The sequence below is a fragment of the Podarcis liolepis genome (genome assembly GCF_965112155.1).
Source record: "Podarcis liolepis genome assembly, chromosome: 9".
NCBI classification, from domain to species: domain Eukaryota; kingdom Metazoa; phylum Chordata; class Lepidosauria; order Squamata; family Lacertidae; genus Podarcis; species Podarcis liolepis.
Genome location: NC_139564.1, coordinates 16,385,987 through 16,398,638, shown reverse-complemented (window position 1 = coordinate 16,398,638; position 12,652 = coordinate 16,385,987). Strand labels below are relative to the sequence as shown.

The 12,652-nt window shown below is 51.6% G+C and overlaps 1 protein-coding gene and 1 long non-coding RNA gene across 2 annotated transcripts in view; both read left to right on the top strand.

Annotated features, from left to right (window-relative positions):
• The window catches only part of LOC310686050, a 317,292-nt gene that overhangs the window by 69,227 nt on the left and 235,413 nt on the right, over nt 1–12,652 (top strand). The gene's annotated exons all lie outside the window — the stretch shown is intronic.
• Nucleotides 10,000–12,652, top strand: part of FAM13A (family with sequence similarity 13 member A) — a 156,126-nt gene continuing 153,473 nt past the window's right edge. Inside the window, exon 1 of the mRNA XM_083458629.1 lies at nt 10,000–10,277. Coding sequence (XP_083314755.1) covers nt 10,251–10,277 — 27 coding nt within the window. The 5' untranslated portion in view covers nt 10,000–10,250. The remainder of the gene's footprint in view (nt 10,278–12,652) is intronic.

Here is a 12,652-nt window from a genome sequence, read left to right as displayed (position 1 = left end):
GGCTGCTGGAGGAACAAAGCCCCGTCAAATGCTGGGGAAAAGAGAATAGATTATATATTTAATGACAGTTTTGTCTATAGTATTTTATGAGAACCCTATTTTCACTAATACAGTACATAACATACAGTCTAATTTATGCTTCTTCATATACAGTGGTACCTCGGGTTAAGAACTTAATTCGTTCAGGAGGTCCATTCTTAACCTGAAACTGTTCTTAACCTGATGGGGCCTCCTGCTGTCGCCACGCTGCCGGAGCACGATTTCTGTTCTCATCCTGAAGCAAAGTTCGTAACCCGAGGGACTATTTCTGGGTTAGCGGAGTCTGTAACCTGACAGATCCAAGCACCTTGTCCACATCAAGCCATGGGTGTAGCCAAGGGGGGCAGGGGGGCAGCGAGGGGGGGCTAGATCCAGAAACATTATCAAAAAGCATTGGATGTACTTAATTATTTGAGGTTCTTCCCCACCACCACCCCCAGCAGAAGCCTGCCCCCTGTAATGTCCTCTTCACGGGGTATTTATACCCGTGATTTCCCAACTTTGATTTCCTCAAAAAAATAGCTCCAGCCTCAAGCCTTAACAACTGAAACTCATCCAACACTATGGTACTAGACTGTGCTCTGGATTTCCCATGAGAATCATCTGCTATGACAGTGGAGTCAAGATCTTGATGGAAACAAGCGGTTTTATCCTCAAAACGCTTTGCAAACAAGTTATTGTGAGCTACCGTTAGTCACCTCCTTTGGGCCAGACTGTGAAAGGCCCTGAGCTACTGAAAAAAAGCTATGCACAGTGAAGATGCAACAGAGGTAGCAAAGTATGCCTTCTTTGCTGCCTTCACTGCCATCGGTAGGCTTGATAATGAGCCCTCACCAGTGTTCGACTGCTCTCAACTGGAGTTTTCCTCCACTCACCTTCTAGCCGTCTCCTAACTTGTTTCCTGGGTTGGTGTTAGGTAAAGGGACCCCTGACCATCAGGTCCAGTCACGAATGACTCTGGGGTTGCGGTGCTTATCTCGCTTTACTGGCCGAGGGAGTCGGCGTACAGCTTCTGGGTCATGTGGCCAGCATGACTAAGCCGCTTCTAGTGAACCAGAGCAGTGCACGGAAACACCGTTTACCTTCTCACCAGAGCAATACCTATTTATCTACTTGCACTTTGACGTGCTTTTGAATTGCTAGGTTGGCAGAAGCAGGGACCGAGCAACAGGAGCTCCCCCCCGTCACAGGGATTCGAACCGCCGACCTTCTGATCAGAAAGCCCTAGGCTCTGTGGCAATGGCTGAACTTCAAGAGGGAAAACTGTCCTTCTGTGGGGTTTTCTAAAGGGAAGTGCCTTTGGTACCTTCAACACAGCGAAATGCATCTGATGAAGTCCACAAAAGCATACGATGCCACAATAAATCTGCCGATCTTTTAAGGTGCCTCAAAAACTCTTTGTTGTTACTTAGACTGAAGTGTCAGCCTCTGTGCTGCTTCTTAACTGCTAGGCAGACCCAACGCAAACACACAGTCTGGTTTCATTTGTGTAAGAGCAAATGAAGGGGCTGGGTGGAAAACTGAAGGGGAAAGTACATTAGAGAGGATTAGGCAGAGGATGGTTTCATACAATTAGCACCCTCCCCCCTGCAATGGAGTGGGGAACCTTTTCCAGCCAATAGGCTGCATCCATACCTCAGCAACTTTGAGGTGAGGGCCACATACCAGTGATGGGAAGGGCCAGAGGCAAAAAAAAGTAGTTGGAGCAAAGGGATGTGACTCTTACTGTTGCACAGTGTCTACATTTCACCAGTGTAACAGGACCTATCAGCATGGGCGTTCTGACGGCTCCTGAAGGCACACCTGTTCAAGCATTTCCCTCAACTAGGGTTTGAGTTTTATTTGACCGTTATAAGCTTTATTTGGTTAAAAAGCAGTTCTGAATCGTATTTTTAATTGCTTGCTTTACTGTATATTTTAATGCCCAATGGAATAACGGCACATTTTAATTATATATTGGTTTTATAGTTATAAATAGTTCAGTAGCCATTTGGGCATATAAGCAGTAGATAAATGAAGAAGACGAAGAATAATTCATAACAATTCCAGTCACACAAAGGACAAAGTTTCGACACACATTTTATTTATGTCATGAACTGGCAGGACAATGGAAAGGAGAAGGAAGAGGATCCTGGCGAGGGGGTGTAGCTGTGACTGGTACACACCGGGGGCAAGCTGGGAGTGGAGGAGGAGAGGTTGGGGGCATAGAAAATGCTCATGGGGAGACAGAGGGTGGCAAGGGGATGGTAGTCAGTGCACAGGAACCAAAGGAGAACCCTTCACCTGAGCCAGAGGGGGCCCCTCTCTCCACGAACACGGTGGGCTCTAAGGCATAGGGAGCAGTGTGAGGTATGCTCTACAGCATGGGTAAGCAAACTAAGCCCCGGGGGTCAGATCCGGCCCAATCGCCTTCTAAATCCAGCCCGCGGATGGTCCAGGAATCGGCATGTTTTTACATGAGTAGAATGTGTCTTTTTAGTTAAAATTCATCTCTGGGTTATTTGTGGGGCATAGGAATTCGTTCATTCTCTCCCCCCGCCCCCATATAATCCGGCCCCCAGCAAGGTCTGAGGGACAGTAGACTGGCCCCCAGCTGAAAAAGTTTGCTGGCCCCTACTTTACATCTACATCTTTATGCGCCCCCTCGCCCAGCTTGTCCGGAGTTTTGGGCTGGGTTGCCATCAGTATGCCGATGACACCCAACTCTATCTGTTGATGGATGGCCATCCTGACTCGGCCCCAAACACACTGACCAGATGTTTGGAAGCTGTGGCTGGATGGTTACGTGGGAGCCGGTTGAAGCTAAATCCTTCGAAGACAGAGGTCCTGTGGCTGGGACGGGACAATATGGGATTGGGGGGGCAACTCCCATCTCTTGCGGGGGCGCAATTAGTGCCAGCACCGTCCGTTAAGAGTTTGGGTGTAATCTTCGACACCTCCCTTTCCATGGAGGCGCAGATTGCAGCTATAGCAAAGGCGGCATTTTTCCATCTCCACCAAGCTAAGCAGTTGGCTCCTTACCTCTCTCGCCCTGACCTAGCCACTGTGATCCACGCGACGGTCACCTCCAGACTGGATTATTGTAACTCGTTCTACGTGGGGCTGCCCTTGAGACTGACCCAGAAACTCCAGCAGGTGCAGAATGCTGCAGCGAGACTACTTACGGGGTCTTCGCTGCGAGATCACATTCACCCGGTGCTATACCAGCTGCACTGGCTCCCGGTGGAGTACAGGTTCAGGTTTAAGGTGCTGGTTTTAACCTTTAAAGCCCTATACGGCCTAGGACCCTCGTACCTACGGGACCGCCTCTCCTTGTTATGTAGTGTAGTCACTGGCGACGAGGATGGGATGGATGGACATCAGAGCACAGCCAGATGCGGCCAGCCTCTGAACTGAGCTGAATCACTGAGCTGAATCACAGAGCGAAATCACTGAGCTGAATCACAGAGCGAAATCACTGAGCGAAATCACTGGGCAGAACCAATTCAGAGCTGACTGTTCTGGCTAGAGCACTGTGTTCCATCCATCGCCCTTCACGCCGGCATCGGAATCATGGCTTCACTTGTGCCTCTACCGCCGTTTGCGCCAGCCTCTGAATCATGGGACTCCTACCTCGCTCGGTTCGACTGCTACCTCCAAGCCAACGAGCTGACAGCAGTATCAAAGGATCGGAAGCGGGGCCTATTCCTCAGCCTCTGTGGGCCTGAGGTGTTTGAGACGGCCCGAGTGTTGGTTGCGCCTGAAGCAGTCCAGGCAACACCATGGGACACGATCCAAGAGAAGCTCCGCAACCACTACGCACCAAAGCCGTCCAAGATTGCTGCCCGCCATGCGTTCTACCACCGGAACCAGGCAGAGGGGGAGTCAATCAACAACTACACCACCGCCCTGCGACAGGCTGCAATGCACTGTGAGTTCCGAGACTTAGACGATGCCCTGATGGATCGAATCGTCTGCGGGGTCCGGGACATCCATCTGCAACGGCGTCTCCTAGCCAATCCAGACCTCACGCTACAGAAAGCCATTGAGGAGGCTGTGCCCTCAGAAGCTGCTGAACGCTCCGCCCAGGAGATCCGCAAGTCCAGCAGCCCGCATCTTGCTAGGGAGCCAGTTCCGGTGCATCATGAAGAGGCCAGCAGTGAGGAGGCATCCTCCAGTGAAGACGATGACGTGCACCAGACAAAGCGGGAGCGCAGGAAGTTCCAACAGAAGTCCAAGGGCCAACCGGAATGTGCTGGCTGCGGAGGCAACCATTCCCGTGCCAAGTGTCGATTCAGAGACGCCATCTGTAGGAAGTGTTCCAGAAGGGGCCACATCGCTAAGGTCTGCCGATCGGCTCCGTCTGACACCCCCCCTTCATCGACTCGCAAGTCCAAGTCTTCACTCCAGTCTGCCAAGGAAGTTGTTTCGCTCTCACCAACTGCCGCTGCCCGTCTGGAACCACGATTGGCCAAACCGACTCGCCTACGCAACGCAAGCTGAACGTCACGGTGCTCATTGAAGGAGCTCCATGTGACATGGAGATCGACACCGGGTCTGCCCTGTCCATCGTGTCATGGAGCACCATCAAAAGACTGGTACCCAGAGTGTCCAAAAGGCAACTCGACTCTCACCGCGTACACCTGAGAGACTACCAGGGAAACGACATTCCCGTGGTAGGCGTTGGCCGGTTCCGGATCGCCTTCAAGGATTTTTCGGGCCTGCTCCGGTTGGTGGTGGTCGAAGGTCAGCGGCCAAGCCTCCTAGGGCTAGACTGGTTTGATGCCCTCGGCCTGGAAGTCACCGGCATCAACTGCATCTCTAACGCAGAGACTGAGGGTCTGGTCAAAGACTTTGCCGAGGTTTTTGACGGCACCTTGGGCCAATATACAGGTACGCCCATCTCCTTTAGCCTTGATCCACAAGTCGCCCCCATCAAGCTAAAGCCACGCCGGGTTCCCTTTGCTCTCAAGGCTAAGGTGGACGAACAACTGGACAAACTGATCGCCCAAGGAGTTTTGGAGCCGGTTGACCACGCAAAGTGGGAAACCCCCATCGTCACGCCTGTCAAGCCAGATGGGTCGGTGAGAATCTGCGCTGACTACAAGTGCACGATCAACAAGGCACTTCAGCAGCACGCTTATCCGGTTCCTGTTGTCCAACACCTGCTGCATTCCCTGGGTGAGGGTAAGGTCTTCGCTAAGCTGGACCTTGCCCAAGCCTATCAACAACTGCCAGTCGATGATGCCACTGCTGAAGCCCAGACGATCGTCACCCACCGGGGGGCATTCCGTTGCCGCCGGTTGCAGTTCGGGGTGAGTGTGGCTCCTGGCATCTTCCAAAGCCTTATGGAGCGTCTCCTGCAAGGGCTTCCGGGCGTGGTACCATATTTTGATGACGTCTTGGTGTCTGCAGACTCACACCAGCAGCTGTTCGAGCGCCTCCGTGCCGTGCTGACCAGGTTCCAGGAGGCCGGGCTCAAGGTAAAGAGGGAGAAGTGCCAGATCGCCGTTCCACAGGTAGAGTTCCTGGGCTATCTTATCGATGCCTCCGGTCTTCATCCAACCACATCCAAGATCCGCGCTATCCAGCAGGCCCCCACTCCAAAGAACAAAATGGAGTTGCAGGCGTTCCTGGGGCTGCTGAACTTTTATAACATGTTCCTGCCCCACAAAGCCACAGTGGCTGAACCTCTTCACCGACTCCTTAGCACTAAGACGCCTTGGGCCTGGGGTCATCGGGAGACGGCGGCCTTCAACGCGGTCAAGGCTCTCCTTTCTTCAGACAGTGTGCTGGTACAGTACAGTGAATCCAGGCCGCTGGTCCTTGCCTGCGACGCCTCACCTTTTGGCATCGGTGCTGTCCTTAGTCACTGTTTTCCAGATGGAAGGGAAGCACCGCTCGCCTACTTTTCCAGGACACTATCTCCGACGGAACGGAATTACAGCCAGCTCGACAAGGAGGCATTGGCACTTGTGGCTGGAGTGAAGAGGTTCCATGAATATCTCTATGGCAGGACTTTTGACCTCATCACTGACCACAAGCCACTCCTGGGCCTCCTCGCCGGTGATCGTCCAACTCCACCGGTCCTCTCACCACGCATGCTGCGATGGACTGTTTTCCTGGCTGCCTACCACTACCGGCTCATCCATCGCCCGGGGAAATCGATGGGCCATGCCGACGCCCTCAGCCGTTGCCCTCTTCCAGCATTTGTGGAAGACCCGGCTCCAGCTTCATCGCTCCTTCTGATTGAGGATCTTCCGGCAGCGCCTGTATCGGCTGCCACTGTGGCCTCCGCATCTGCCCAGGATCGCACCATCAGCCGGGTGCTCAACTGGGTATGGAGGGGGTGGCCACAAGGGCCCTTTGCATCAGAGTTCCAGCCCTTCGCAACCAGACAACATGAACTCTCAGCTCATCGCGGCTGTCTGCTGTGGGGAGACCGCGTCGTGATTCCCCAGGGACTCCGTCAGCGCGTCCTGGAGGCTCTGCACGTTGGCCACCCGGGAATTGTCAAAATGAAGGCGTTGGCTCGGTGTTACGTCTGGTGGCCTAATATGGACGATGCCATCACTGCCTGGGTGTCCGCCTGTCAAGCGTGCCAGGAGTCGAGGCCTGCACCACCGGCAGCTAAGGGACACACCTGGGAGACGCCAAAGACACCCTGGTCGAGGGTGCACATCGATCTGGCTGGCCCCTTTCACGGCCGGACCTTTATGGTAGTGGTGGACGCCTATTCCAAATGGCTGGAGGTCGCCCTGATGCCCTCCACCACTACCGAAGCTGTCATCCGGGTGCTGCGAGGCCTGTTTGCAACGCATGGGTGTCCTGATGTCCTTGTCTCTGACAACGGACCGCAGTTCACGTCAGGCACGTTTGAGCAGTATCTTTTGGGACTGGGCATCCGCCATGCCCTAACGGCACCCTTTCATCCATCCAGCAACGGGCAAGCGGAAAGAATGGTGCGCTCGACAAAAGAGGCACTGGCGCGCCTGGACCGGGGAGACTGGCATGAGCGGGTCGCCGAATACTTGTTCGTGCAACACATCACCCCTCATGCGGCCACAGGGCGGAGTCCTGCTGAACTGCTTATGGGCCGCCGCCTCAGGTCACCGCTCGACCGGTTACACCCAGACTTTGCCGTGGCTGAACCCCCAGGCTGTGCCAACGCACCACGGTCATTTGTCCCAGGAAACCAGGTCTTTGCCCGGGACTATGTGGGGGACATCCCTTGGGTGCCAGCCACAGTAGTGGGAGTCACTGGACCTCGCTCGTACCAGGTGGCACTCGAAGACGGACGCTTGTGGCGACGGCACATAGATCAGCTTAGGCGCAGGGTTGGGGACTTGGACACTACCGAGGTGCCCCCAACTGCGCTTGCGGCTCCAGAAGAGACACGTACAGATGGCGAGGCCCCACCTACACCTCCCTCGCAAACTGCCAGCGTGGAGCCGAACCAAGCCGTTTCAGAACAGGCTCAGACCACTCCACTTGCGGAGGCTCCACTCACAGCAGCGGATCCAGGGGAGTTGGTTCCAACGCCACCTAGGGTCGCACCACAGCCTCAGCGAGAACTGTGTGGCCCTCCGGACTTGGCTACCAGTCCCCGGCGGTCTGGCAGAGTTTCCAAGCGCCCAACTCATTTAAAGGACTATGTTGTTGGACAGGTATCACTGTTGGTCTAAGTATGGGAAATGTAACCGATATGCTTTTGTGCCTAATTGAACCATTACGCGTAGTGCTGTATATAAGGAAACCATTACGATTGTAACTAACGCCTTATCTCGGTGGGGAGGGGTGTTATGTAGTGTAGTTTCACCCTGGGCCAACAGGGGGATACTGTATATAGTTTTCACTCAGGTCTGTAGATAGTTTTCACTCAGGTCCGCGCCAGTTATTTTAGGCGGGAACTCTGGGCTGTTGTGGTTACAATGTTGACAGCCAGCTGCCTATAAATACAGGCCGGCTGAGCTGTTCGCAGTCAGTTCTATTCCAGCTTACCATAATAAAGAGCTACTTGAAGAAATCGCTGTGCCGGCTGCTATGTCAACCCACGACTTAACACTCCTGGTATGGCCCACAGAGAAACTTACGGTCCTCAAATAAAAACATCTTGAAGGTCCCAGGCCACAGAGAAGTTAGGCTGGCCTCAACTAGAGCCAGGGCTTTTTCCGCTGTGGCTCCAATCTGGCGGAACACTCTGTCACAAGAGACTAGGGCCCTGCGGGACTTGACATCTTTCCGCAGGGCCTGCAGGACAGAGCTGTTCCACCAGGCCTTTGGCCAGGGCACAGCCTGACTCCCTCCCTCGGCAATCTTCGTGGAGCTCTGGCCCAATGGTTGCCAGTGGCTTGAATTAATTAATTTCATAATGAATGATTTTAGAGTGTTGTTTGTGCTGTACTTTTGTACTGTTTATTGTTGTTAGCCGCCCTGAGCCTGGCTTTGGCTGGGGAGGGCGGGATATAAATAATTTTTATTATTATTATTATTATTACAGGTATGTCCAACAGGTCGATTGTGATCTACCGGTTGATTGCGTAGTGTCCTTGGTTGATTGCGGTATCCTGATAACCCCCCCCCCCAAAGAAAAACAACTCTGGTTAATCCAATGGGTAGATCACTGCCACTTTGGTTTTTTTGTTTGTTTTTTACAGTGGGAGTAGATCACAACCTCTTGGAAGTTGGACGTGCCTGCTCTAGGAGGCCGAGGCAGGCAATTACTCCCAGCCCAACTCCTTAGCTGGCCAAGTGAGGCTTGCTAGCTCTGGGAGGAGGTGTGCGATTCCTCAGGCTCAGGATGGGTGAGGGTCACATGCCTCGTCAAGCCCAGATGCTGCAATCAAGATTCAAGGTATAAAAGTGAAGCAGAGCTAAGTTGCTCTGTCTGCTTAACTTCTCATGTTGAGGGACCTCGCCTTGGATTTTCCAGGAGCTCCAACTGTATACCCCAGTGGGGACTTGTCTCCAGGTTTGCTGGGGGTTCAGGACTTTATTCACTCTTAAATTTATATCGCACCTTTCCTTCAAGGAACTCAGGGCAGCAAACATGCTTTTCCTGTTCCTCATTCCGCCCCCTGTCCAGAACAACCCAGTGGAGTGGATTAGGCTGAGAGACATTGACTGGCCCAAGGTGGTCCCATGAGTTTTGTGGCTGAGTAGAGATTTGAACCCTGGTCCCCCTGGCCCTAGTCCAATGCATGTATTTTGAAGAACACCTATCCAGGCAGAAGCACCGTGGAGCAGCACCGCTGGTAAGTGTGGTCCCGGTGGATCCAACAGAGCTTTTCTTACACCCTTTAGAAAATGAATAGGCTTGGGTGAGTTGGCAGAAGAAATGAAATCTTCACACAGGAATTGGATCAGTCCAAAAGGTGGACTGGACTGGATCTGTCCAAAAGGTGGACTCTTGAGAGTCCCATGGACTGCAAGAAGATGAAACCGATTCATTCTTAAGGAAATCAGCCCTGAGTGCTCACTGGAAGGACAGATCCTGAAGCTGAGGCTCCAATACTTTGGCCACCTCATGAGAAGAGAAGACTCCCTGGAAAAGATCCTGATGTTGGGAAAGATGGAGGGCACAAGGAGAAGGGGATGACAGAGGACGAGATGTTTGGACAATGTTCTCGAAGAGACCAGCATGAGTTTGACCAAACTGCGGGAGGCAGTGGAAGACAGGAGTGCCTGGCGTGCTCTGGTCCATGGGGTCACGAAGAGTCAGAAACGACTAAATGGCTAAACAACAACAACAAAAGGTGGTGGAGGTAGAGAAAAATCATCATCCTGTGGCCCGAAACCAGGATATTTCAGAGCCCTGCAAAGAAAGCAGCCGGGAGTGGGGTGGCTTTGCAGGGAGGCACTTTCAGACCAGCTTCCTTCCTTGCACGAAATCCTTGGAAGTGGCAAGACGTCGGCGACTCTTAAGTCCCGGGTCACATGACCCTTCCCAGTCCGCCAATGCAAGAGTCGCTGGCTCAGATTTCAGTTCCAGGGTCTTGATTCCAGCCATGTGCATGCAGAGCAGGAAGGAGAGCTCGAAAAGTTTTGGGGGAAACGCTTGAGGGCTGCTGGACGTTTTTGTTTTTTTGTTTTCTCCCGCGGAGCCGCAGCAGAAGGCAAAGTTGGAAGAAAGCTTTCCGTGTCTCGGGAGGGAGGCTTTGCCTTGAGTCTCCAGCAGTCTGCTTAATGCCTTCATCCTATCTTCATTACTTCTTCCAGACACTCGGGAGAGAATGGGGGCAGGCGCATTAGCCATCTGTGTGAGTACGAGGCGGCGGGCTGCGCGGGGAAAGCGAGGGAGGCTCTCTTCTCTCTTGCAAATGGGTGCGCAATTGCGCGCAAATGGGTGCCTGCGCGCGCGCGCTCTCTCTACGCCCACCCACGACGTGGGGGGGGGGATATTGAGCGCAGTCTAACATTTTGAATGGTGCAATAAAGTTGTTTAGTCAGTCGGTGTGTCTAGATCTGTTGTCTTACAAAGTGGGAGACTTCCAGGGTTTTTTGTGTGTGTGTAATTTTGAGGGTATTTTTAATAGGTGCATAGAGAAGAGATGAAAAACCAAGCATTGTTTTAGACATGTATAAAAAGCATTTTGTTCTTCCAGTGTTCAGTTCATTCCGTTTCTGCTCTTATTTCTCAGCCTCAAAGTCAGCCCTTCTCTGCCTCTCTTAATTTATAATATACCTGCTTCGAAAATAATTGTGCAGCAATTCCACCTCGGAGATGTAGCTTGCCTCCTTTGTTCTGATGAAGACGCTTGGGGGGGGGGGTGTTGTTGTTGTTGTTTAGATTCCGGGGGTTTGATCAGCAGCACAATTAAACATAGACTCAAAAGTAAATGTCGCTGAATTCATTGGGCCTCAGTCCCGTCCCCCCACCCAATGTATAGAACTGCAGTTCCAGTAGTATTTTTTAAAATCTATTTTTGCACCACAACTCCTATTTTGTTTATAACTGTTTCCCAAAATTGTTTCAGTAGCTTGTAGCTAGGCACTTTGCAGTTCTTGGTTTATTTTTCATTGTATAAGTACCAGGTTTGCATGTAAAATAAACAAACAAACCCATTTTATTTCTAGAGTAGGGCTTTCTGTTGTGTTATGCCTTCTCTGTTAGTGATCTTGCCTGCAGTCTTCCCTCTAAAAAAGGTTTTGCTCCTAAGCAAGTACGTGCATGTTTGCCGCCAATATGGGTAAGTTTGAAGCTGTGTTTAAAAATTGGAGCCGCTCAGATAAATGTGCAGATTTAAAGGAATTTTTTAAACAATGAAGAAACAACTTGCTCCTGCAGTACTGTGAGGCAGGATTGATAATGTGTACAGTATTTTATTCTTTTTAACTAACATTCCAAGATGGATGTTTCAGAGGGAAGGATTTGCTGTTCCATGCATATATTTTGCCTGTTTTGTAGGCAAAACAGAGAGATTTAGTGGATATAGCAGATGGGTAGGCAAAAGACCATGCGCTCCCCTCTCTGCTTTTTTCTGAATGCACATAAATAAATAACATTACAAGAATTAGTACGCACTGTCCGCTCTTTCCATCTCTTGAGTCTTGCGTTTTCCCCTTTTGAACCTTTCCCATTTTTCATGTTCAAAAGGACAGGTTAGCAGTGTAGTTCTCTGTAAGTCTGTGCAGAAGCCAGCCGCTTTTGAGTTCAGTGGGGCTTACTCCCAAGGTAAATGTGTACAGTCATACCTCTTGTTACGTTTGCTTCAGGTTAAATCTTTTCAGGTTGCGTCCCACAGCTACCCGGAAGTACCAGAAAGGGTTACTTCCGGGTTTCGCCACTCACGCATGCGCAGACGCTCAAAATGATGTCACGCGCATGCGCAGAAGCGGCGAATCGTGACCTGCGCGGATGCAGGTTGCGTTCTGCTCATTTTGCGAACGGGGCTCTGGAACGGATTCCGTTCGCAACCAGAGGTACCATTGTAATAGGATGGCCACCTTCATTCTTAAAACAATTTTTAAAGGAGTGGGAATCTTGGCTGGCTTAAATAGTTGCCCCCCCCCCCCCCGAATCATTTCATGAGTAGAAAGCTGGTAAAGTTATGTTTATATAGTGGCTTAGAGCAGGACCACGCAGCTCACCAACAGAACCCCTTTCCTCAGCAAGCCCTTTAAGAAGGAACGCAGTAAAAGTGGCAGAACCTTATGCTAGGATGAATACGATTACCAGGTGGCCTCATAGCACGGCTCCAAGAGCTACAAGAGGCCATTCACCAGGCATAATGTTAGCTGGAACGTTTGCGCTATGCAGCCTGGTTTTAAAATGAATGCCATGTAGCGCTTCCCTGAGTTACCACTGGGACATCCTTGGGAGATGTGTGAATGGAGGTTCTATCGCAACAGGTAGTGATGGAGGAAGCTGTTTTTGATACATGCCAGCCAGCAATGTTAAAAATAACGCACACTGCTATTTTTCTGTTAAACATCCACATTTTAGCTTTGACTCTCAGAATCCTTGGAAGGGACCCCAAGGGTCATCTAGCCCAACCCCCTTGTGATGCAGGAATATCGACTGAAGCATCCATGACAGGTGGCCATCCAGCCTCTGCTTAAAAACCTCCAAGGAAGGAGAGTCTGCCACCTCTTGTTGGAGTCTGTTCCACTGTCGAACAGCTTTGACCCTTAG